The sequence below is a fragment of the Rhinolophus sinicus genome, chromosome 17 (genome assembly GCF_057876585.1).
Source record: "Rhinolophus sinicus isolate RSI-liver-muscle chromosome 17, RSI-T2T, whole genome shotgun sequence".
Lineage (NCBI taxonomy): Eukaryota > Metazoa > Chordata > Mammalia > Chiroptera > Rhinolophidae > Rhinolophus > Rhinolophus sinicus.
Genome location: NC_142517.1, coordinates 158,732,027 through 158,757,875, shown reverse-complemented (window position 1 = coordinate 158,757,875; position 25,849 = coordinate 158,732,027). Strand labels below are relative to the sequence as shown.

Here is a 25,849-nt window from a genome sequence, read left to right as displayed (position 1 = left end):
ATCACTGTGATCTCACAGCTGACTTACTTGCCCTACCAGACTTTAACTGACTTCATTCGTCTTCTCTTCCCTTCCCTCCCCCCACACCCCCTTGTCTGAGCTTTCTGAATTGTTTTTGCCAAGGGCTATGGCAGAAGAGAAGAAATACTGTTTGTCTGGAAACCTGAGCTGTAGGGTCTAAAATAACTCCCAATTCTGTTTGCCTGGAGTGCCAGTGGCCCCCACTAAGTGCATCCTTAACGTGCACCCTCTCTCTTGCTTGGCAGAATAGTGCTCCTGCATTTGGTGCAGTGGTACAAGGGATCATATTTCCTATCGACTTTTTTTCTCTTGGCTCATTACTGATGTTGCTGAAGAACTTGGATAAGACAGAGTTGTAAGCAGCTCGCTGGAATACTGACATGCAATTGTGTCTAAAAACTGGTGATTTGCTTACCTAACTGACTTTTTTTTTTTTCGTTTGAGTTGCATCTAAGCTGGAGGAAAGAAAGCATTGGTATCTTAAATCATTTGGAAATGGGTTAAATAGCTCCTAAGAGGCCAAATGGGGCTGAGCCAGCTTGCTTTGATCGAAGCTTTCTTTACAGTTACATGCACACATTTTGATATAAATCACATTGGCAATACCCTAGGTTTGTGGAGGGGTGTGCTGATTAGAAGACCTGACCATAAAGGAGTTGTAAAATTGACCACATTCAGCTTTGATACCTTAGCATCTTTTAATTCTCTGCCTCCAACTTGTACGCCCTCCATAGTAAATTCTTAAAGTTTTTTTTTTTTAATTTTTCAGTTACAGCGGACATTCAATATTACACTAATTTCAGGTGTACAGCATAGTGGTTAGACATTTATATAACTTACAAAGTGAACCCGATAGGTCTTGCACCAACCTAACACCATATATAGTTTTACAATATTATACTCATATAATATTATATTATAACATTATAATATTGACTATATTCCCTATGTTATACTTGTGATTATTTTGTAATTGCCAATTTGTACTTAATCCCTTCACCTTTTTCACCTAGCCCCCAAACGCCCCTCTCATCTGGCAATCATCAGTTTGTTCTCTGTATCTATGAGTTTGTTTCTATTTATTCATTTATTTTGTTTTTTAGATTCCACATGTAAGTGAAATTATATGGTATTTGTCTTTCTCTGATTTATCTCCCTTAGCGTAATACTCTCTAGGTCCATCCATGTTGTCGCAAATGGTAAGATTTCATTCTTTTTATGGCTGAGTAATATTCCATTGTATTTTTGCATTACATTGTCTTTATCCATTTGTCTTTTGATTGCAGCATTTAATCTATTTACATTTAAAGTAATTATTGGTAGGTATGTAGTATTGCCATTTTATTGTTTTATGATTATTTTTGTAATTCTTCTCTGTTCCTTTCTTATTCTCTTGCTCTCTTGTATGTTGATGACTTTCTGTAGTGTTATGTTTAGATTCTTTTCTCTTTATTTCTTGTATATCTCTTATAGATTTTAAATTTGTACCATGTGCTTCATATATACCAAACTATGTTTATAGTGGTCTATTTTAATTTGATGGTTGCTTAAGTTTGAACACATTCTAAAATCACTACTATTTTTACTCACTCTCTCCATATTTATTATTTTTGTCATTAGTTTTTACTTTGTGTGTGTCCCTTAATTTACTGTGGTAATTACACTTTATCATTCTACTTTTGTCTTTTAACTTTTGTAGCTTTAGTGTTGATCCACTGCTTTTGTTATGTGTTTGCCTTTGTCAGTGAATTTTTTTCTGTGTGATATTTTCTTAATACTTTTTGTTTATTTGCTTCTTAAAGAAGTCCTTTTAACATTTCTTGTAATACTGGTTTGGTGATGATGGACTCCTTTAGCTTTTTCTTGTCTGGAAAAGTAAATTCTTTTATGAATTGCCAAACATTAGTTTTGCCAATAATTATTCAAGATCCCTTTATATTTATGAGGAGTTTCGTTACTGTTACCAAGACACCCTTCAGTAATCATGACTTTGATGGGATCTTGGAATAATGTAGACAAGAAAGACTAATCTGGCTTACAGAACTTCAGGAAATTACATTGTCCTCGAGATGCCTAGAAATGTTAGGTCCCAAAACAGCTTCTAGAAGTATGAAACGCCTTTTTCCTTTGACAATCAGTGATCCATGCTAACCTACTAGTTTTCCCTCCTTCCTATCACCATAACCACTCATATCTCATGGTAGGTGGCAGGAATATTGTAACGAAAGATGGAAGGAACAGGACTGCTAGTGTAAGTGTTACTTCTATTAGAAGACATGTGTTCTTCAAGGACACATTTAATAATCTCATCATTTATAATATATAGCACTTATCCTTTGAGTATCTACTTGGGTGTGGGCACTTCTAACACATGGCTATCAGGATATTGCCTGTGCCCATACACTGTCTTATTATTTGATGATTATATCCGATGAACACCAGATTTATAAAAGTTGTATTTTATCAGTCAACTGGGGAAAAAAAATGAATGCAATTATTTTTAGTAGCTCTAGACCCACATTTCCAGTGGTAGCAACTATCCTCTGGGGATGTTGTGTGAAATGCTAAATGTTAGATTCTTATGGAGCTGAAGACTGGTGGGGTAGATGAAGATTTGAGGGGACTAAGGACATGGGTGGTCTTGTTAATGGTGGACCTGACATTCAGGTAGAGGAGATCGTTGAGTCTCGTCAACCTCTCTAAGAGTTGTACTGGGTCTCATCACACAGGTGTGACCGGCACAATGACTGTGGTGATTACAGTGATGAGAGGGATTGTTCATACCCCACCTGCAATGAGAATCAGTTTACCTGTCAGAACGGGCTCTGCATTTATAAGGGCTATGCCTGTGATGGGGAAAATGACTGTGGAGATGATTCTGATGAGCTGGAGCACCTGTGCCAGACCCCGGAAGCCACCTGCCCCCCTCATCAGTTCAAGTGTGATAATGGGAACTGCATTGAAATGGTGAAAGTCTGCAACCACCTAGATGACTGTTTAGACAACAGTGATGAAAAAGGATGTGGTGAGTGTGACGTAAGATTTGGGGAAAGGAAAATGAGGAGACTGAATATGGATTCGCAACCCTTTATGACTTATCAGAACTTTCCAGTCTGTCCTCTAAGTAAAAAATTACCAGAAAATTACTATTCCTTATCTATCAAAAGCAAAGATTTCTTGGTATATAAGTTCAGTACACAAACGTTTTTAGGCTTTTTGTCAGTTAGTTCATTACAGAGAGCAGAAGATGAGCAAAGTCTGGCCACCAGTGCCCAATCGTATTGTTATACAAGGCAAACAATGTTGATTCTCTTTGAACTCTTCGAATGACTTGTTGCCTGAACTGCCCCTCTGCAAGAATTTCTTAGCCCGTTTTTCATCTTCATACTCAGATGATTGAAGGGAAGAGTTTTAAACTCTTCCTCATCCCAACCTCCAGAAGTAAACCACTCTACAATGTATAAAATATAGAATTAATAAGACCATGTTCTCCTCCTGTGTTTTTGCATGAGTTTGGCCATGTGTCACAGGACCAGCCAGAGGTATACCCAGTGGAGTGCTGGGTGGCTCATCCCATCTGTGAGAGCCAAATGTGTGCATCTCTTCCCAGTGTTCAGTGATGTCACACTGGTAGCCTGAAATTGGCCATAGTATAAGTAGTCACACCACCAAAATGGAAGATGCTACATATCAGGGCATTCCCAATGCCCACACCCCAGCCTGGAGGCCTGTTTGACCAGAACACAACTGGCCAGGCTCTTTCCTTTTGCTTGTCTTTCTCCTCTCTCTTGCCATTTTACTTTGTACATTATTGGTTAAAAGAAGTTTGCCGTGTATAGGATTCAACGTCAAACTTAAGCTTGTTAGTTGTATTAGTTGTTAAAACCACTGGTGAAGGATTAAATTGGAGACTTTTGAATAGCATATGGCCTTGAGAAATCCCTTATTGTTTGTCGACTTGTAGCATGATTCATTAAGAATTGGTGCTGTACAGTGGAGTGGAAATGTTAACTTGGGACCATTATGGTGGATCCATTGCTGACATTTAGCTTCTCTAATAACTTTCTTTTACTTACAGGCATTAACGAGTGCAATGACCCTTCACTCAGTGGCTGTGACCAAAACTGCACAAATACCTTAACCAGTTTCTATTGTTCCTGTCGTCCTGGTTACAAGCTTATGTCTGACAAGCGGACTTGTAGTGATATTGATGAATGCAAGGAGACGCCCTTTGTCTGTAGCCAGAGGTGTGAGAATGTAATGGGCTCCTACATCTGTAAGTGTGCCCCAGGCTACATCCGAGAACCAGATGGAAAGAGCTGCCGGCAGAACAGTAACATCGAGCCCTATCTCATTTTTAGCAACCGTTACTATTTGAGAAATCTAACTATAGATGGCTCTTTTTACTCCCTCATTTTGCAAGGACTGGGCAATGCTGTGGCATTGGATTTTGACCGAGTAGAAAAGAGGTTATACTGGATTGATATAGAGAAAAAAGTCATTGAGAGAATGTTTCTGAATAAGACAAACAGGGAAACAATCATGAAGCACAAACTACCAGCTGCAGAAAGTCTGGCTGTAGACTGGGTTGCCAGGTAAGAAAACACGGAGGAGCCTTTTAAAAGTTAAATTAATAAAAAAAAAAATTCTAACTGTTTTCATCTTAACAGAGAATTGATCTTTCCAACGTGGGTTAATATATGGATACATTTAATGCTTCCGCATTTTTTTCCCTGCTGTGTACCTAATACTCAAGTGGGATACCACAGAACCTAAAATCTAGTGATTTTAAGAATTTATGGTATCATTTTTGGGGGGAGGGGCATCACAAATGAGGGAAGAGCTCTGTTCTTATTGGCCATTCGGTTAACTGGAAATGCTGTTAAGGGATTCACTGGTGCATTCAGTCATTTCCAACTGCTGCATGGCAGGTGCTCTGCCAGGCACTAGGGGTTTAGAGCAGCCCCTGCTTCCCTGGAGTTCACAGGCTAGCTTGCAACGCTAGTCATTCCCAGCGTTGGGCTGGTCATAAAATAGAGAATGGTTAACCCGAAACTTTTGATTTGAGGTAGCCCTTCAAGAAAAAGAGGATCTTTAAGGTAGGCAAGGGATATTTTAATTAAACTTTATCAAATCAACCACACTTCTTAACATCTCTATTGACTATTCCATCTGTCAGAGACCTGGCAGCATAAAGTAGTTGGCTTTGTGGTTAACAGACATGAAGCTGGAGGCGCATATACTGCCAATGTTATTGCTGCAGTCAGCCCAGACCTCCAGAGGACTCTTCTGCATCTTTTCTATTTGACTGTCTTAAGGGTAAAGTTGTAAAATGGGGAGTGGGGAGTTTGCTCCCTAGTTCTATCTGGCCTACCATAGGTGCTTAATCAGTGCCTGCTGAACAATGAATACCATACTGAATATGAGTATTTTATGTATAGGGGCTTTACGAGGTGTCAAAAAGAATAGTGATGCTCAAGAAGAAGCACAACCAGGCCAAACATTTCTTAAAACACGCAGGAAGCCTGGAACGTAACTACATTTAAGCTTTTAGGGGACATCTGTAAGATTGGAACTGCATTGAAATGAGAAACGGTTTCCCCAATATCAATAAAGATGCCCACTGCTAACACGAGGGTGCTTAGTTTCCAAAGCCCTTAAACTTGACCTATTCGTTTTTTAAAAGCACCACTGTGCGCATTGGAAGATTTTGCTGGCTCTCAGTCCTCTTAATTTTTCCAGCAGTGGGGAAGGAGTGTCTTCTCCACATTCTCTTGAAAAGAGTGCTCACAGGGTCAGTCTTTTGACGGTGGAATGAAGAGAAATTAATGAATTGGCAGGAAGCTTAACAGAGTGGAGTGCACTGTGGTGTAGCCAGTCTTGAATTCCTGCTCTACCACTTAATAATTATACAACCCCGGGGTCTCAGCAGCCTCATCAGGAAAACAGGGGTAATAATAAATAGTACGTACTCCTAGGGTTGTTGTGAGCGTAAATAAAATAATGTTTTAAAGGGTTTTTAGCCTAAGGCCTGGCATTTAGTACGTATTCAAGGCATATCCTGTTCCCCCGAAAACAAGACCTAGCCGGACCATCAGCTCTAATGCATCGTTTGGAGCACAAATTAGTATAAGACCCGGTCTTATATTATAGTAAAATAAGACTGAGTCTTATATTAATTTGTGCTCCAAAGGACGCATGAGAGCTGATGGTCCGGCTAGGTCTTGTTTTTGGGGAAACACAGTAGCTGCTATTATCGCTATTCTTAGCCTCTGTGATGATGGAATCCAACACGGTGGCGATCTCATGCCTCAGGATTTACCTAACTAAATGGCAAGGCTTGCGCTTTTATGCATACCCATTCCCTCATCCTGAAGCCTGAAAGGATGCTGCTGTCCTAACAGTTCAATATTATCACACCCAGCATGGTTGGATCAGGGCTTACTTCTTGCAAGGAGACATCCAGGAAGGAAAATCATTCTTCCAGTTGGAATTGATTGTTGGACTCTAATGACACTCAAATTCTAGGGGCATTGAACCCTGTGGAAGGTTATATATACTTAAGACTCTGGTGAACACCATGGACCCCTTTCTGGATAAAAGCACGTAACACATTTATGCTCACACAGTTTTGTATCAATTTTAGAGGGTACACAGGTTTCGTAAAGCCCAGGCTACCCTGATGTCCGGTTAAGGACCCCAGATTAAGAACCCCTGCCTTACAGAAAATAAATGGACTTTTTTTAATAGAAATATTTAGAACTGAAATATCCTTGAGATAGGAGTTTCTAACAGATTACAATACGTTTTTAAAGCTTTTTAAATTTGATTAAGTAAAACTTGGCACAGGGTAAGAAACTCATTTTGCCAACAGTCTGACAGAGCCAGGGTGGCGTAAGGTTTCTCTTTATTTTAAGGATGCCGTAATTCAGAGTTCCTTTGTGCAGCCTCAGTGATACACTTAGACAAGTCTGTTTCCTCAGCTCAACCATTTAAATTGTAGTTCATGACACTCATTATTCTTGCTTCTGCTCCCCTGCTCCTCTAAGCCTTTGCATTGCCTGGGAAGGATGGCTTACGTTACACAAAGAAAGTAAAGCCAGAATCCCTGTGTGAGGTGTGGCCCCAGAATTTCCTATGTGACATCATCTTACAGTGGGAATTGTAGCACATGTTCTTGCATCTCCTGTTGCCTCATTGCAGGAAGGCCAACTGTTTCCCCTTGTCCTTGTTTGCCTGGGGAAAGTGCCTTCAAACAGCTGTCTGTGTGATTCCAAGGTAGCTTGGATAGGAAGTTGGGTGGCTAAATATGCATTTTCACAAGCAAATTGGATGTATTGGTAACTCCTGGCTCTGCATTTCAGAAAGCTCTATTGGGTGGATGCCCACCTGAATTGCCTCTCTGTCTCTGACCTTGATGGTCGATACCGCCGCAAGCTGGCCGAGCACTGTTTGGATGCCAACAACACCTTCTGCTTTGATAACCCCAGAGGAATTGCCCTTCACCCTCAATATGGGTATTGTCTTCCCTGTAACCCTGGACTCTTGTTTCATGCCCTTATTCTGCCTCTGTTGCCAGAAAGGCTGTTCATGTAGTTATCTCAAGGCCAATATCTTGCTGGGATTTGTCTTCTGCTTTTCTTACCTGGTAAATGGTTTAGTATAATGGGTAGACGCATGGCTTATTCCAATGATACTCATGAGCTATTCTGTTTTCTTTGCCTTGACTCTTCATTTCACTTTTCAAGTCACATACTTTGGCTGCATGCAAAGAAAATTATGGTAAAAACAAAACAACTGACCTTTACTTTCCACATCAAGCCCAGTGAAATCCCCTAGTTAATCATGTTCATTCTTGAATATTCCCTGTATATCATCCCCGTTTAGATTATTTTCTGTTAGTTCTCATTGCTTTCTGAGAAGCTCTGTAGAATGTATACTTTATTTCTCTCATCGGAGAAGAGCTATGTCTTTTGGCTGCTGACTTCTTTTGGCTTCAGGAACTGACCCTTTGTGTTGGCTCCAACAGGTATGTCTACTGGGCAGACTGGGCTCACCGAGCGTACATTGGGAGAGTCGGCATGGATGGACTCAATAAGTCTGTGATTATCTCTACCAAGTTGGAGTGGCCCAATGGCATCACCATTGATTACACCAATGATCTACTCTACTGGGCCGATGCTCACCTGGGTTACATTGAGTACGTATACAGCAAAGAATGAAGTCAACTGGGTAACTGTTTATTCCAAACACCAGGGCTTGTGTTGCCAATGTATCATTCTCAGGCAGCTTCTACCTGGCCTGTGAATTGGAAGTCACTCTGAGGTCACTTCTATCTAAAACAGCCTACAGGCAATTCACTGAGCTCTGTGGTATGATGCACTAGAAAGACAGTGAACCTTGAAGTTATACAGATCAGGTTTTTGTCCTGGTGCTTTCACTTCATATTTTTTTCATCTGAAAAAAATGGAGCTGGTAAGCTCTCTCCTGTGCTAGTCAGCTTAGTGCTCAACTCATCTTAATTTCCTTTTCCTTGTACTTGGGCTTTAACTGAAATGGGCAGTGTACACATGGATAGTATTTTAAGGAGTGTTAGAGGCAGAAAGTAATGTTCTAGCTACTCAATATTCTGTTCGCTTTTTGATCAAATTTGTGTGGCTGTATTTTAAAATCCAGGCACTAGGTTACTGTCTAAAAGTCAAATCATAATATCAGGCATTCTGATCTTGGAATGAATGAACCAACTGCACCAGCCCGTTCAGTGCTCATGCTGACTTGATCAGCTCTTGAAGGGGTGGCAATGCCTGTGTTCAGAAATAGATTTCATAGACTGTGTAAATCAATAGATTTCCATAGAGCATCCAGTCCTTTTCTTATACATATTGGGATGTGCCAACACATCTTTGTAGGTGTGCCTGTGGGTCTACACTGGACAAAACACTCATCATGGTGTGTTGAGATCTCCATGTAGAGAGAGATCTTGCAAGAACTGAAAAGGAAGATCTCAAAACTACTTTCTGGGCTATGATTTTTTTTTTTTTTTTTTTTTTTTTTTAAGAAATGGATAGTGACTAAGTTCTGGTCATTTATCTGCAGTCTTATCAACAGAGCCCAAGAAGGTCTTCAGGTTTTCCTTTCAAGGCTTCTATAAGTGACTATCAATTGTGATATTTTGAAAAATTTTTCTAACATCACATGGGTAACATTATCAAGCTTCTTAGTTGCTAGCTCATTCTACTCCTGTTTGAGTTTTAGGATCTGCTCCAAAATTCAAATATCGATATTCTGACATAGACTCAGAAATGAACGAGCCCTTGGAAGTAGGAGGGCCTGGATGTTTGGCTGTGGATGCTCTGTGACGTCTTGAAATCACAGAACCTCCTGTGGAGGTTTACTCATTAATAGTTCCCAGGGGGTGGTTAATAATTAGTGTGCTGCCAGTGTATGCAAGTTAACCGTGCAGCCCTGTAGTTTGACTCAGCAAGCACGTACTGCTCAGGTTGTACTGAGAATCCAGCTGTCTCCTAGAACAGTTTCTCTCCTGAAATGTTCACGAGAAGGCAGAACTCCAGCTTTATGTTGCTATCCTCTGATTTTTTCTGATGCCTTAGGAAACAAGACTGGTGTTCATCCTAGGATATCAAAACGATGCTTAATGGAGAACATCAATGTAAGACGTTGTTAACCTACAACAACTGAACTAGCTGCATGTGCTGGAAGGAATTTGTGATTATTTAAACTCCTCTGGATATTCCGATTTTTAAGGCATTGCTTTGTCAACTTTTCCATCTTTTGTTCAGTAAAGGATATTTTTATCCTTTAGTTTATTTTTGTTTTAAATAAAGATTAGGGCTTTAGGGAGGATCTGAACTTCAGTTACTTCTAGAAGGTAGAATTTATTAATTAATTTATCAATTCCTCTATCCTTAAAGGCATTATAGGAGAGGAGTTACCTTCACTGAGTGACTTTCTTCCTCCTACCCCAGGTACTCTGATTTGGAGGGCCGCCATCGACACGCAGTGTATGATGGGATACTGTCTCACCCTTTTGCTCTTACCATTTTTGAAGACACTATTTATTGGACAGATTGGAATACAAGGACAGTTGAAAAGGGAAACAAATATGATGGATCAGATAGGATGATGCTGGTGAACACAACACATAAGCCATATGACATCCGTGTGTATCATCCATATAGGCAGCCAATTGGTGAGTGGGTGATCCAGAAGGTCGGCACAGTTGCTTTTGGTTCTTGAGCATGTCATTCTTGTTTCTTTAAGCATACACATCAGGATTTATAAAGGGAATGGTGTTACTTGTTACTGTTTTCTACAAGGCAGATGCTGAGAGTTGAGGGTATGGAAATATCTAAAGAGTTTATTCCCCTACTCCTGGAAAGGCTGTGTAAAACACTCTCTCTCTCTCTCTTTTTTTTTTTTTAACAGTGGCTCTATTCTTAATGATCAGTCTGGGTTTTTGTTTTTGATGAGAACTAACAGTTGTTATATTGCTATGTTTACTTCATCTCTTTTGGTGGGAGGACTGAAGTATGTTAAAGCAAGTTAAAAATATTGTGACATTTCAGCTTTAATTATTTAAGAAAGCACTTTTGCAAAGTAAGGACATTTCCTATACAACTACAATAAATTATAATACCTAAGAGATGTCTTACAATTATTTATATGTAATTATAACATTCCTTAATACCAAGATCAATCTATTGAAGTAATTGAGTTGAAAGAAATGTTTAAAAGAAAATATTACTAATTATAAAACATCATTTATTAAACGCCTATTTGCATATGACATTGTGTATTGAATGTATGTTTTTCAAGAAGGTATTAATGTCGAGATCAACACATTTCAGTGTATCATAAGTTAGGGAATTTTTTTTTTATTTGTTTGTGAACTTATATTCCTCTTCATACAATTAAAGCCATTTTTATAACTTAGAGATAGTCTAGCAAATGTCTGGTATATTTTGGGAGTAGAATGGATTTTGTGGGCCTGCTTTGTTGTGGTGTCTTGCTAAAACATACAATAAATTTGGAAGTAAGAAAAAATGAGAATTGGCAAAATAAGCTCAGTATTTTTTTCTGTAAGTTAATATTCTTAATATTATTTTAGCAGAAGTTTAAATTAATCTTCATTTCCAAGCAGCAGCCCAGAAAATTAGTAGATATGCTCCACAGTTGATGCATCCACCTCATTCTTCGCCACACTTCTGTTGCCTGTATCCCTAGTATGAGACAATATAGCATCTGCTGGAAGTTAAAACGTTAACTTAGGTTCAGGACACATGAATGCAAGCTAACTTTCCCACCTACTCTCCAAAGACTTGGAGAAACACATCTTTTGTAGCCCCAAACACCCTGGATATGCCTTACTTCTGGTAGCACATACATCAATTTTCTCAAAGCACAGGGTTGCTTATTCAGCTCTCATTCATCCTACTTACGAACTTTAGGAAAAAGCATGAAACTAGGATAATGATTTTTGTTACTAAGAGGTGATAAGTTTAATCAGGTGGGTAATCACCTCATCTGTGCTTGATGTTCTCTTTAAGTGAATGAACATCTATTTTCTTTCTGCTTTCACCAGTGAATAATCCCTGTGGTACCAACAACGGTGGCTGTTCTCATCTCTGCCTCATCGAAGCAGGAGGAAAAGGATTCACCTGCGAATGTCCAGATGACTTTAAGACCATCCGCCTCGATGGCAGTACCCACTGCTTGCCTATGTGCTCTAGCACCCAATTCCTGTGTGCTGACAATGAAAAGTAAGGCTCTCTGTTCCTTCTCCCCACTGCCTCTCCATTCCTTAGATACACATTGAACTGCAAGGCTCCAGGGTATGGAAGTTTTCAAATGAACCAAGATTTTGGCTAATTAAAGTGGTTCATTTAGAATGTACCAAGACTCTCAGTCTCCAACTTCAGATAATTTCTTAGATAAGTAGAAGGAATTTGTTAACCATGTGGTTGTACCTACGTATGCAAGTTTTATGTCTGTAGAGAGGATGCAAACTATGTGTTTTTCATTTCTAATAAATTGTCCTAAGTGTCAGGGCCAGAATATACATATACACTGAAAAATGGCGTTCAAGAGTGATAGACTTTCTTTTTTTCCTTTGTAAGATTTTTTTTATTATTTTTTTTATAAGCCAAACATTTATTTTTATTGTACTTACTTAGCTATTACAGAAGAGTGACAGACTTTCTCTTGTCTTTTTAACACATATACTGGCCTAGCTCCTTAGTTAACTATGGCAGAGGATCTAGGATTACACATTCTAATCCATTTTTGATCATTCATGTCTGCTGTGAAACATAACTATAGATTATTTTCCTAACAATGGCCACAAGCCATTGATGATTAGGGTGACTGAGTCAGGCAGTGTGTGTGTGTGGGGAGGTGTTAATATAAATCATAGCGTCTACGATTCAATGGCAGATTATTTTGATGACTAAATAAAATATCTTAGATTAAGAATCTAGCATACACTGATCATGACGTAAGCTCTCAAGAAATGTTAGTGCCCTCCAGCTTCCCAACCAATACCCAAATGTCTCTTTTATCACTCTGACAGACAATCCTAGTCAATTACCACTACCTGAACCATAGCTCCAAACACACACCACTGTTTGTTTTGGCAGGATTTTAATCATCATACTCAAAGCATTTTTTCAGCATGTATCTAAGTCTTAACAAACCTGTTCTGTCTCATCTAGTTGTTTTCTCTGAAAATACACACAGTAACCAAGGTTTACTTTATCCTCTTCTGGGGCCATGCGAGAACTCATGCGTGTCATGACTTGGAATTCAGTTTTGCCTTCTCTTCAGATAGTCATTGCCCGCTCCTTTATCACCCCCACTCAGTGCTTTGCTATGAGGTATATTTTCTCTATGCAGGTGTATTCCTATCTGGTGGAAATGTGACGGACAGAGAGACTGCTCAGATGGTTCCGATGAACCCCCCATTTGCCCGCCGCGCTACTGCCGGTTAGGACGGTTCCAGTGCAAGGATGGCAACTGCACCAGCCCATACTTCCTATGCGACGCCCACCAAGATTGCCCTGATGGGTCCGATGAAGACCTTATTCTTTGCGGTGTGTTGAATTGCCTTATGCCTTCTTTGCCCATTTCTATAGTTCACTGTGTACAGTCAGGATTCTGTGAGGATTTTCTGAGTGTCATAAACCAAAAAGCAGTCCAAAGACCTAGGAGAAAACTCCATTCTAGATCTGTTTTTACAAAGTTTTTTAGGATTCCTAAGGTCTCTATAAAGCAAATGGTTGAGGTAGATAGTAAGTTGACTATATTGGTTCTTTACCATGTGCTATGCATAGAATCCTCCTTGAGAGCTAACACTGAGGGCAAAATGAGGGTTTCCCACCCTCATTTTAATCAAGGACTCTCAGGTGTAATGTTTATGTTTCCATTTTTAAAAAGCCAGAAAAACCTAAAATAATAAAAACCCTCCAACCTAAAACAACACATCAACAATAGCAACAAACACAATGTTTGAAAAACATTGTTCATTAGGATAACAGGCACTGGAGAAGGTGCGTTTAGTAGGCCGTCAGTGATTCAGTCCTTAGCCCCTAATTTTGCATGTATTAGGTTGGTGCAAAAGTAATTGCAGTTTTTGCAATTACTTTTTTTTTTTTTTTTAAAGATTTTATTGGGGAAGCGGAACAGGACTTATTGGGGAACAGTGTGTACTTCCAGGATTTTTTCCAAGTCAAGTTGTTGTCCTTTCAATCTTAGTTGAGGGCGCAGCTTAGCTCCAGCTCCTGTTGCCGTTGTTAGTTGCAGGGGGCGCAGCCCACCATCCCTTGCGGGAGTCGAACTGGCAACCTTGTGGTTGAGAGGACGCGCTCCAACCAACTGAGCCATCTGGCACTGGCCTATGTGGGAATTGAACCAGCAGCCTGGGGCATTAGGAGCATGGAGCTCCAATCTCCTGAGCCACCTGGCCGGCCCCTGCAATTATTTTTAACCCTTTAAACGGCAATTACTTTTGCGCCAACCTAATGAAAAGATATTTAAGAATTTAGGAGACAGTAATAGTCCAGGGGATAACTGTTTATATAGTCGTACTGGTTGATAATAAGTGCATGAGGACACAATTCCTCTCAAAGGAAATTAAGATTGAGTTCTCCAGGATCCATCAGTGTACATTAGTAGCTTCTGTTCCTGACGCTACAAGCTGATAACCAAATGCCCCTGCTTGTAGAGCACCACCAATGTGAGTCCAACGAATGGCAGTGTGCCAACAAACGATGCATCCCAGAAGCCTGGCAGTGTGACTCGATAAATGACTGCGGGGATAACTCAGATGAAGACAGTTCCCACTGTGCCAGCAGGATCTGCCAGCCGGGCTATTTTAAGTGTGCCAATGGCCACTGCATCCCTCAGTCCTGGAAGTGTGACGTCGACAATGATTGTGGAGACTACTCGGATGAGCCCATCCAGGAGTGCAGTACGTGCCTGTGGGGGGAGCGGGAGGGGGGCGTGGCCTGACCAGGAGCAGGAAACCAGGAGAAGCTCTGTGAGGACTGAGAGAGGATGTGGAGCGCCCTGCGTCAGCCCATGGGTCACCCCCCTTGGCTCTCTCTGCTGACTCTAGCACTGCAAGACGAAGTGCAGCTATATGGCCTGCAAGTTGAACCAGACCCCTGTATCTGAAGTGGCTGGTTTCTCCTCACTGAATGTCTATCTGTCCAGAATATGATAACAAGAACTTACATTTTGTGTATCTAGCACTTTCTCATTTGAGCCTCAGAGAAACACTATGAGGTAGGAAAAGTGGTTGTTACCAATTCCCATTTTATAAATGAGGAAACGGGGGTTCACATTCAGGGGATGGGCATCTTCCTATTTAGTGGCAGAGCTGACACTTCAACCCCAGTTTTTTATTTCAAACCCAGTCCATTTTCCTCCCACAAAGTTACACCACAACACAAATGAGTGGTACTGAGATAGTGAGAAAACAGGATTCTTTCTCCTCTTGGTGAACAGATCACGCCGAAAATAGACACGTTGCCCGAGTCAATTTGGCAATTGTTACTCATCAGCATCACTCCCTAAACATGACAATGGAAAGGTGTGTTTTGGTGCTGTTTCCTGGCAGGTCTGAGAGTTCTGACTTCGCTACTTTCTCTCTTTTCAGTGGGCCCTGCCTATCGCTGTGACAACCATACGGAATTCAGTTGTAAGACGAATTACCGCTGTGTACCACAGTGGGCTGTGTGCAATGGTGTCGATGATTGCAGGGACAACAGTGACGAGCAAGGCTGCGGTAGGAGGCACTGCAGGGAGGGGGAGGGGACAAGAAAATTGAAGTGTCCAGTGCCATTGTTAGGAGATGAGTGGATTTCCCATGTCGTCTTTTCCTTGTTTACTTCTGAAAAAGGGCCATCTACTGATTCTTCCGATAACATGTTATATTTTGGTAGCATTTTACAGAGTTATTGGGGGAGTTTAATTTATAGCATCTTAAATGAAATCTCATCCCAAAGGATGCTATAATTGGGGAAGACATTATTAAGATATTAAGAACTTGTAAAATTTCTCCCTAATGTAGTATTCTTGTGTATACTTGATAAGTTTCAATTACTTGTCTACTCTTGCAGATTGATTGAAATTGATGGGGTGGGTAGAGAAAAGATTTGGTATCTACCACCAAACAGGATATTTCAAAATTAATATTTCATATGGGGAGATTTTTGTATTCTGAATGTTTTTATGACTTTCCATATCATCTGTTGGTCAGCTGTAGTCACTCTGGCAACCTGGGAAGAACTTAGGGCCAAAAGGCCAAAAGAATTAATGGAATTTGTCAAGGTTAGGCATATACTCTAACTTGAAACCAAAATGTTTATGCATGGGTGTGTGTGTGTGTGTGTGTGTGTGTGTGTGTGTTAGGGTTAGTTGGAAGAGAGATAGGGAAATAATAGGTTATTTTAATAATGACACTGAATCTAATCAATGTGATGGAAATGATTTATTTGCTGGTAGCATCCCTTAATCTTCCTTTTCAGGCCTTTGTTGCAAATGATAAGCCAGATACCAATTCATTCTTAGAACAGTTTCTACAAAAGAGAATGGATCTAATTTCAAGAACAGGTTCAGGTTAGCCAAAGGAGGAATATTGATAATGAATGCTGCTGGCATTCCTCCTCCCTCTGGGAGCTTTGAGCATATGGTAGCATAATTCTCAGGCTGTCTCACAAGAAAGCCAGTGCTATTTTGGCATTTCTTGACCATTCGTTGGCTTCTGAATTCTTTGCAACGACTGCTTTGCAGAGGAGATGACATGCAAACCTGTGGGGGTTTTCCGCTGTAATAATCACCAGTGCATCCCTCTTCGTTGGAAATGTGACGGGCATGATGACTGTGGAGATCACTCCGATGAGGAAAACTGTGGTGAGTGTTCAGGGGTCTGTCATCCTTACGCCGCACCACAGCTGTGATATCTGCTGTTTGTTCATTATTCCACTGTCTGTGCCATTCGTCCTCAAGGGCTAGAATGACAGCTACCTGCTCTTCTTTTCTGCTGACTGGTGCATTTCTACTTTTTCTTTAACTAAAAGCATACGCATCTCCTTCTGAGATGCTTATAATCAAACTTTGGGATGAGCATGTTTACCCAAGTGTACATCTTTTGTCTGTCGAATTTATTTACACCCAACTTTTTTTCCCAAAAGGACCTTGAGGTGACTTATAATAAAGGACAAATATAATAAGATAAATAGAATAGAAATAGAAAATCAGGACCAAGAGAAATATAGGAATTCAAAGATCCTGCTTTTAAAGTTCTTGCCCCAAAATGGCTTTAATAGCAAAAGAAAGAGAACTTATATTTTAGATTTTCAAACTTCCTGGAATAGCTGACTATGTTAGGAGGTCTAATGGTTAGATAACAGGTCAGGTTTTAGTTCCTTGCTCTCAGTGAAGGTGCTGACTATAAGAAATTGGACAGGAAGGACGAGGAAAGGAAGCCAAAGATCTGGATCCCACCAAACTAGATAGTCATGAATAATTAGATACGTTTTTGAAGGTGGCTTTAATGAGGCCCTTCCCTGGACATATACCACTGACTCGTGATATATGTCAATTTCAGTTTGACTAATACGAAATACATTCTAATCGGAGTCACCTTTTAGAAGTAAGATGTGATCATTTGCCATAGGCAATTGAGAAAATCAGGATGCTGATTACACTTGCAAATATCAATCAGGTGAAAAACTTCTTACACAAAAGGGCAATCCAGCTGGGATTTTATTGTTTATAAGAAAGTTCGTGTTGAATCCTATTGGAGGTTAGCTTTGAGTCTCATGAAATCCAAATTTATCTTAAGATTCAATCACCACTTACAGATTTGAAATTGAGGAGGAAGGTCTGTTTTTGGAGGATGGACAGTCCGCCCAAGCAAATCTCTGTGACCTGGAACACCAGAGGCCATTGGGCACTGAGGGCACTGCCACCCCCTCACGAACCTGTCCCGCACGTGACTCCTGGTGCCCACTGATGGCCACGTGCTTTTCCCTTTCAGTCCCTCGGGAGTGCACAGAGAGTGAGTTCCGGTGTGACGATCAGAGCTGCATTCCCTCGCGGTGGATATGTGATTTTAACAATGACTGTGGCGACAACTCAGATGAGCGGGACTGTGGTAACTGTCAGAGGCCTTTGAGGGGCGTTCTGTAGCGTCTCGTCCTAATGTCCGCACATTTGACAGAAGCAGGGACTTCCAAGGAGTGTTTATAAGGTTTTAGAGTGAAACGATTTCTGTGTAATTTATATCTTACCTAAACCTTAGCATTACACAGTACCTTCTGCTCTGTATTTTCTATGCTTTATTTTTAACTTCAGCAGTCTAGATCAATAGGGGAAAATAGCAAGAGGTTTTCTTTCTTTCATTCTTTCTTTTTAAAATCTCATTATAGCTTAAACATTTCCTAGGAGCAGATTTTAATCTGCATCGGCCTTGTAAACAAATAGAAACATTGGTCTTACTGTTCCCCAGAAAGTGGCCCTAAGGGTTATAGCACTGTAGTTCCCCGGTGTAGAGGTCAGAGCATTAGAATAGGAGTCAAACCCCAAGTCTTTAATGGGTAAGGGTTGGGTTTGAGAAAAATAAGCAAACATTAAAAGTTGGGGAACTCAGATTTCCAAGGAAAAGCTTACGAGATAGAAATTATTTAACAGAGGAGAGATGGTTACTTCCATCTCCCTATCTTGTAAGGAGAAGGTGTGAGTTTTGTGAGTTTATTCATTCGCGAACCACAAGTTGTGGGTTTGCTGTGAGCCAGTGACAGGGTATGGCTAGGAATATGATGGAGTGCTTATGACATTCCACGGAGCTAATACCTGTCTGAGAATACCAAAGCATTCTGGGAATGACCGTCTTTTCTCTTCAGAGATGAGGACCTGCCATCCCGAATATTTTCAGTGTAAGAGTGGACACTGCATCCCTGACGACTTGAAATGTGATGGAATGATCGACTGTTTGGATGCCTCTGATGAAACTGCTTGTCGTAAGTGCCTAGATGCCTGTGGCATTGTTTATCTGAACTGTATGTGTATGGCAGTTTAATCCCCACCTCTTACATCAGCCACCACTTCTTAGATGAAAAGGCCATAGGTATTTTCTAGTCAGCGTTCATTGATAATTATCAATTTACCCAGGGTCTGAGTCACCATATCCATATATTTCACAGTAGTCTTTCAAGGGCATTTCATTAATAATATTTTAAATAGAGAATACATTAAGTATCTGTGCTATCAAAAGTATTTACATAGTGTCAGCTACTATACAAATCATTGATTGGATAAAAACATTGCAGGTAAAAGAAGACTATTTGAGCGATAAATTAATGGGTATAAAGAACTTGGATTGGGTATTAGCATATAATGAATTTACAGCATTGAAAATTTTTCTGAATTGCGTGATGGCATATAAAAATTATTTTAAAATGCAATGTCAATATGATTATTCATATTTTAGTCTTTATGAATCACTGAATAAACGATAACTGTTGATGATGCTCCCTGGTAGATATTGTTGATAATGAGGCTGCCACTTCCTAAAAGCTGCTTTCAACGAGACTGTATACATGGATCATGGGTAAAGCCAGTGCTGACAGAGCTGAACAGTTGCACATGCCTATAAAGAAAAGTCCAGTGCTGTCCACCGAATGACTCATGTCATTGAATACTGGGCTTGGAAAACTCTCCTTAAGAAGTATTCCATCAGAATTTCAGTTTAAGGCCATGGTATTTCTGCATGAGTAAGAAAGAGCAGGCGATAATGGAAAGAGCTAAAGGAGAAATAGCAGGTTGACTTACCAAACCCGTAGCTTCTTCTAATAATTTGAATATGTGTCTTCCCCACCAACAGCCACTCGCTTTCCCAATGGTACCTACTGCCCAGCTGTTATGTTCGAATGTAAAAATCATGTTTGTGTCCAGTCGTCTTGGATATGTGATGGCGATAACGACTGTGGCGATGGTTCCGATGAAGAACTTCATCTGTGCTGTAAGAGGGAGAGAAATGGAGTGAATGGGAGTGCTAGTTAGCAAAATCTCAATGTCTCTTACGTGGAGCATGCGACCTTAAAGACAGTTGTACAGTTTTTGAGTACCAGACACATGATCTGCTTTACTGTAATTTCACTTGGACTTCTTGCTTAGTTCTCTATTTGGAACATGAGAAAGTTGGCAAACATCCATGGCTTTAAACATTTAATGGCCTTAGAACACAATTTCTTCAAAAGAAGTCTTAGTTGGAAACCTAATATATATAAATAGAGGCAGATCTGTGGTGGTTGAAGTCTGAATACATGGGGGTGTTGTATCTCTCCTGCTTCATCCTACTTTCGGTGCCCCTCAAAAGCATCTCTTCCAAACCCCAAAGTCACTTTCCTTTACGTTATAATTTAAGGCCATCTAATTCCCTTCTGTCATATGATGTAAATTTGTTTTTTAAACAAGTGAATCTCAATTGGGGTACACATCAGCATCACTCGGGGAGAAGTGTTTTAAAATCACATGCCCTGAGCCCACACCAGGCTTAGACCTAATGAACTAGACTCTCCATGTATGGGGGCTGGGCAAATGTACATTTGAAAAACTCCTTAGCTTTTAATTTAGTCCCGTGTTTGAAAACTACTGATTTTGATAAAGTGATTTAAAATAGAGTTTGTTTTGACTATTTTCCTACATGCTTAAAGAAGTTGGAGAGACTCTAGGGCAGTAGTTCTCAAAGTGCCTTCCTTGTGTTAGGAGAGTTGGTATCACTTGGGAACATGTTACAAATGCAAATTCGTGGGCCCACCCCAGCCGGACCTTATCCAAATCCCCGGCAGTGAGGCGCACCATTCTCTGCACTTAATAAGCCCTACAGATGAATCTGATACAAGCTAAAGGTTAAGAATTTTGTGTAAATAAAACCCTCAACACAGGAGAAGGCACCCCCGAAACATTCCTGCTGGAACTCTTGATTAGCTCCTATTCTGACTCCACTGCAATCTGCTTCTCAAGTTCACATCACCTCTTCTGGTTTCCTAGACTCATCACTATTCATTTTAACCCAGGGATTTGATTCTAGAAAATGATATATCAGCATATTTCCTTCCCTTCAGAGAACTGTAATTGGCATACATTATATTTTCACAGTGGCATCCCACCATCTTTCTTGCCACCTTTGTTTTTGTTAGGAACTATCCATGTTTCGTTTTGTTTTTAACTTGATGAATCTTGAACAATATCTTAAGCATATGTAATTTTCAAAGACGTCTTTAGGAAGTTACTTTCCTCTATGGGATAAAGTGCTTGTAGCTAGTAGTATTAAACTTTTGAGAGGCAGAGACACAGCCACATTAAAAAGTGACCAACACTGTTTTATAATGTTGAACTTGCCTTTCATAGCAAATAATTCTTTGAATAATTCTATTAACCATACTTCCAAGAACCAGCTCTTGAACCTGATCTTTCCCCCAACCAATATCACTATAAGTCTTTCCTCTTACTCCGGGTGTGGTACAAAGGCAGAAGGAAATCAAACAGCCCAAGTCCTCCATGTGAAAAAAGAACACACACGTGTGTTGAGGTCACTGAATTCCTGGTCCATATATAGAGGACCTTGCCCCTGTACCAAACAAGTAAGGTACCTGGGGCCTATCCTTGGGTTCCCCATAGGTGCACAAGCAGCAGTTAGAGGTCTAACTCTGGGTAACAAAATGAGTCAGGGTTTGATTGTGAGATATCAACTTTAAATGTAATAGGTGAGGGAATGAATAAAGGAAGGAAAGGCCATCATGGTGTAAGATTTTCATGAAAAGACTTCATGTTCCGGAGACTCAATGACAACTGCAGTGAGAGGGACAAACAATGGCCGCCTGGCTATTAGACTAAGAGCTCATGTATATAGTCCTGCTGGCCCTCCGGCCTCACGGCCACAATTGTCCTCACTCTGTGCTCCAGCCACAGAGTCTTTTTATTCATGTCCGAAAGCTTGCCATGCACCTTCCTGACTCAGAACCTTTCCACATGAAACCTCTTCTAACCCCTCTCCCCGAGATCGGTATCAGGTACCCCCAGTAGATGCTTTCAGAGCGTGTTTCCTTTGTGGCTCTTATCAATATTGTAGTTGAATGGTTAATGTGTAAAGTCCCGTTCTCTGCTAGGATGAGGATTCCATGAGGACAATGCCTTCCTTAAGAGTTCCATGCCTTCCTTGTTCCCCATTGGATCTGATGCCTAGCACAGTGCTGTGCCGTGTGCTAGATACTCAGGAGGGATGTTTCATTGCTTAATCGAATGAGCGAATGAATGGATGCATCAAGCAAGCCTGGTGCTGGCATAGGAGTGTTTAAATATTGACACGTGTTTTACTCTTAACCTGTACTTTTGGTTTTTCGTCTTTTGTTTTAGTGAGTGTTCCCTGTGAGTCACCATACCGTTTCCGGTGTGACAACAATCGCTGTATTTACAGTCATGAGGTGTGCAACCATGTGGACGATTGTGGAGACGGAAGTGATGAGAAAGAGGAAAACTGTAAGCAAAAGTCAAAAGGGAAAAGGAAAATCTAAGGGCCCTAAAGTGTCTGCAGTTTGCAAAACGTACCTCTGGGATTTCAGTTTGTTCTGTAGAGGCTTGAGCTATACCTATGACGGTAGATCGCAGCTGACAATTGTTTCCCCAACCCTAAAAACACATGTAAAAACTCAGATGCAACCCTTCTCTACTTATTCTTATCTCTTTTGAGGGAGAGATTGGCAAGGGAAGGCCCCCACCATGGGGAATGGGGAGTGAAGGACAGTCATTGCAGAGTCCATGGCGCTGCTCGGGAAGGAACATCTGTGTCCATTGTTCCGCACTGACTCTGCCTCCTTGTCTAGTTTCCTCTTCAAGTGAAGAGGAAACAGGAATATGACCAGCTTTCTCAGCCCACTTCCTGCTTGTAAAGGGTGGGGGCCCAAGAGCTTTTGAAAAGTCTCAGTCACAGTGCTTTGGTTTATTTGGTCATATATTTTAGAAACAGTAGGCTTTGGATCTATTTGTTTCCAGTCACTTATAAAAGTCAATAACCTCACTCCGTGCTCCTTTTGAGACATAGTTCTTGAATCTGCTTTATTTCTTTGTTTTGTTTCCCTCATGCACCTTTGTGTCAGCTGTTTGTCAGTTACATTCAGGCCATTTAGAAAAGTAGACGGGCAGTCATTTCATCCAACTAAGAGGTTTTACTGGGCTTTTGTGTCTCAAAGCCTTTTAAACGTTAGACTCTCACTGTTTGGGATCTAAATGCAGTCAGCTTTTCCCACACTGCAAATTTCCAGACTTGACTTTCTTTCAGTACTGCTTATAAATCAGCCAGTTCTTCTCTGAGCTTATCTCTTTCTTATACTACCTTGCCAAACTCAGGTAATGGCAAGCAATGCATATCATTAACTCTCTGTTTTCTACCCTCTTTGCTGAAACTGACAAGTTCAGTCAGCCTGGCCTGCCTTTCAACTTTTCCAAGGTGACAGCTTTACCAAATGCTTTACCATTGCATCACACAAGTCTCCATCTTTCCTGCCTCCAGCATCTGTTTCCGCATCGTTTGCTTCTTAACTGTGAAGACAATGCCAAATATTTTAGGTTTTTGTTATGAAAGTACCCTGCATCTGTATTATTCAGGGTAATTAATATTAGCTGTCCCAACCAACAAATCCCAAACTCTCAGTGGTGTGACCACAATGATTTCTCTGTCACTCACGTAAATGCTAGTGCAGGTTACACAGCCCTCCTCCATCTTGTAGCGAGGCCACCTGAAACACGTGGCCAAAGCAGGGAGTGGCACATGAGCTTTTAATAGCTTCAGCCCAGAAGTGACACATGTCACTTCCAACTTATAGTCCGTTGGCCAGAGCTAGTCACATGATCCCAACATAGTTGCCAGGGAGACTGGGAAATGCCAGGAAGCATGGGCTTATTTGTGAGTAATAACTGTCTCTGCCACAGAGGGAGGCATCTTGTGTCTCAGAAGAAAATGTTTTGATTTTTACTTGTTCTTAAATTACAGGTGTAGGTTCAACCCCTAGACCTTGTAGAGAAGATGAATTTAAATGTAGCAACAAGCATTGCATTTCACAGCACCTTGCGTGTGATGACATTGACGACTGTGGTGACCAGTCTGATGAAATGGGTTGCAGTAAGTAAATGCTTATTTTTACTTTATTGTGGTAACTCAGGCTTATAGAAGGAAAGCATGCAATGACATAAAAGTAGATGATAATCATATATTTCTCTGTAATGTACACTGTGCTTTGAACTGTAGTCCAGCCCACAGCTGCTTGTTATTGAACACTTACTTTATACCAGACATTGTGCTACACGCTTCAGGGATTACCTCATGTAATCCCTGTAACAATCCCGAGTTAGGTCTCTCTCTCTCTCTCTTTCTCCCTCCGTCTCTCCCTTTTTATAATACAAATGAGAAAACCGGTTTAGAGGTGAAACTGGCTATGTCTTTCAGCCATAAAGAGATTGAGTCAGGGCTTGAATTCTGATCTATCTAATTGCAGAACACTAGGTGTTCTCTTCCCAATTCACTAGGTGCCTCCTGGCTACATTTTTTATTTATCAGTCTGCATATTTTTTCACCTTAAGCCAAATGCAGTATCCTTGGCACTTAGGGAAAAAGCTTCTAAAGGTAGTTGGTAAAGATGGGACTATCACAGTGGACCTTGGAAGGAACATTTATTTTTATTTTTAAAGTAGAGGGAGGAATGTGTGTGGGAAAAGGATAATGAACACAACCAAGAGACATGTTAATAATTTGCACCTTTGCAGTCCTTTATAGCTCTTATGAAATGCTTTCACATACATCATTTGATTTGTCATTCAAGTTAGCCCCATTGGGGCACTGCTGTAATGACTATATAATGAAGCTCAGAGAGCTTAAGTAACTTGCGTGAAATTACATAGAGTGGGAGAGGCAGAATTTGAACAGTCCCGTGACTCCAGGCTAGGAGAGCTGGCCTCTAGTTCCTCTGCCACTAGCTGTGCCCCTTTGGCACCTACTGACTTCTCCAGGCCTCTGTTTCTTCACAGGAGAAAGGAGGGAGTTCTTCAAACTCTGGGAGTCTCTGACGTAGTCACCTTAGTCAGCTCCGTGTGTTTCCAACTTCTTCGGCTTTCATCACTTTTTTTTCTGAGGCATCCCAAACATTTCTGCTGCATGGATTGCAAAGGGGGACGAATAACCAGCCCTACAGAGTTGACGTCATACACTTTCTCGGTGGGGTTTTAGAGTTTTTGACATAATGCAGTACTTGATTAAATATTTTTAAAAAGCATGAATGTGACAGGATTTGCAAAATTGGATGGTAGATTTGGGTTTGATGTTCCAAGACTGCTATGTGAGCAGTTCTAGGAATTGGGAGTATTTCCAAGTTGGGCTTGGGTCAAACATTGGTTTCTGTTTCAGTTGCCTGTGCCAGCTAAACGGCTTATAATTGACTACGGTACTTTGTATTCAAATGATGTTTAATTGAAAGCAAGGTTTATTTAAAGGAAATAAGTAGCATACATTAATTTAGGTATAAAAGCAGCATTTCTGTTTAGATATTAAGTGGATATGTGACATGGAATTCAGTCTTACTGTTATCGGCTAATAATTTGACAAAGACTTAATCTAATCTACTTGACTTTCTTTTCCCTTTCTCCTCTTCTATCTCCTATTCCTCTTTTATTTTTCTTTTAAACAGGATCACTAAGGTGTTCAGGACATATATTTGCTTTTTTAAAAAATATTTTAAATCAGGAAAGACATTAATATTTTTTCTAGTACCATTGAGGTATAAAGGAAAGAAGTTAACCTTAGGTTGCAAATATTATTTATGTGATTATAAAGGTAGATTGACTTGCTATGTCTCAGTGAGTTCTTATTCCTTCTTCATAAGATGGAAAATAGAGTGTCTATTTTAAAAATAAATTGTCCTATGTCTGGACTTGGAGAAATCTGTTGTTATATGGATTAAAATGGTGACTGTTTTCAAATGCAAGAAGTTATGAGAAGGCCCTCAAATTTGAGGAACAATCTCATAATGTTATGTGGTTTCTGCTCTTGTTAAGGACTCTTGTTCACATGAGTATACTCACTCAAGAGAGCAGTTTGTCCACAAATTGTTACCTCCTGGGACCTCTAATCACATTATAGACTTTAGAGCTGGGAGGAGATTAGAGTCTAGGCACATGAGACTCAGAGAGGTTATGTGACAGGCTGAAGGCTATCCAAGTTAATAAAAATAGGTCACATTTAGTTAGCAATGTAGAG

General features: G+C 40.4%; 1 protein-coding gene across 1 annotated transcript in view; it reads left to right on the top strand.

Annotated features, from left to right (window-relative positions):
• The window catches only part of LRP2 (LDL receptor related protein 2), a 196,828-nt gene that overhangs the window by 145,003 nt on the left and 25,976 nt on the right, over positions 1-25,849 (top strand). The window contains exons 49-63 of the mRNA XM_019727374.3: positions 2,751-3,046; positions 4,100-4,616; positions 7,386-7,538; positions 8,051-8,221; positions 10,008-10,231; positions 11,624-11,801; positions 12,934-13,130; positions 14,261-14,506; positions 15,197-15,325; positions 16,333-16,452; positions 17,582-17,698; positions 18,447-18,563; positions 19,427-19,564; positions 21,961-22,083; positions 23,594-23,722. Coding sequence (XP_019582933.3) covers positions 2,751-3,046; positions 4,100-4,616; positions 7,386-7,538; positions 8,051-8,221; positions 10,008-10,231; positions 11,624-11,801; positions 12,934-13,130; positions 14,261-14,506; positions 15,197-15,325; positions 16,333-16,452; positions 17,582-17,698; positions 18,447-18,563; positions 19,427-19,564; positions 21,961-22,083; positions 23,594-23,722 — 2,855 coding nt within the window. The remainder of the gene's footprint in view (positions 1-2,750; positions 3,047-4,099; positions 4,617-7,385; positions 7,539-8,050; positions 8,222-10,007; positions 10,232-11,623; positions 11,802-12,933; positions 13,131-14,260; positions 14,507-15,196; positions 15,326-16,332; positions 16,453-17,581; positions 17,699-18,446; positions 18,564-19,426; positions 19,565-21,960; positions 22,084-23,593; positions 23,723-25,849) is intronic.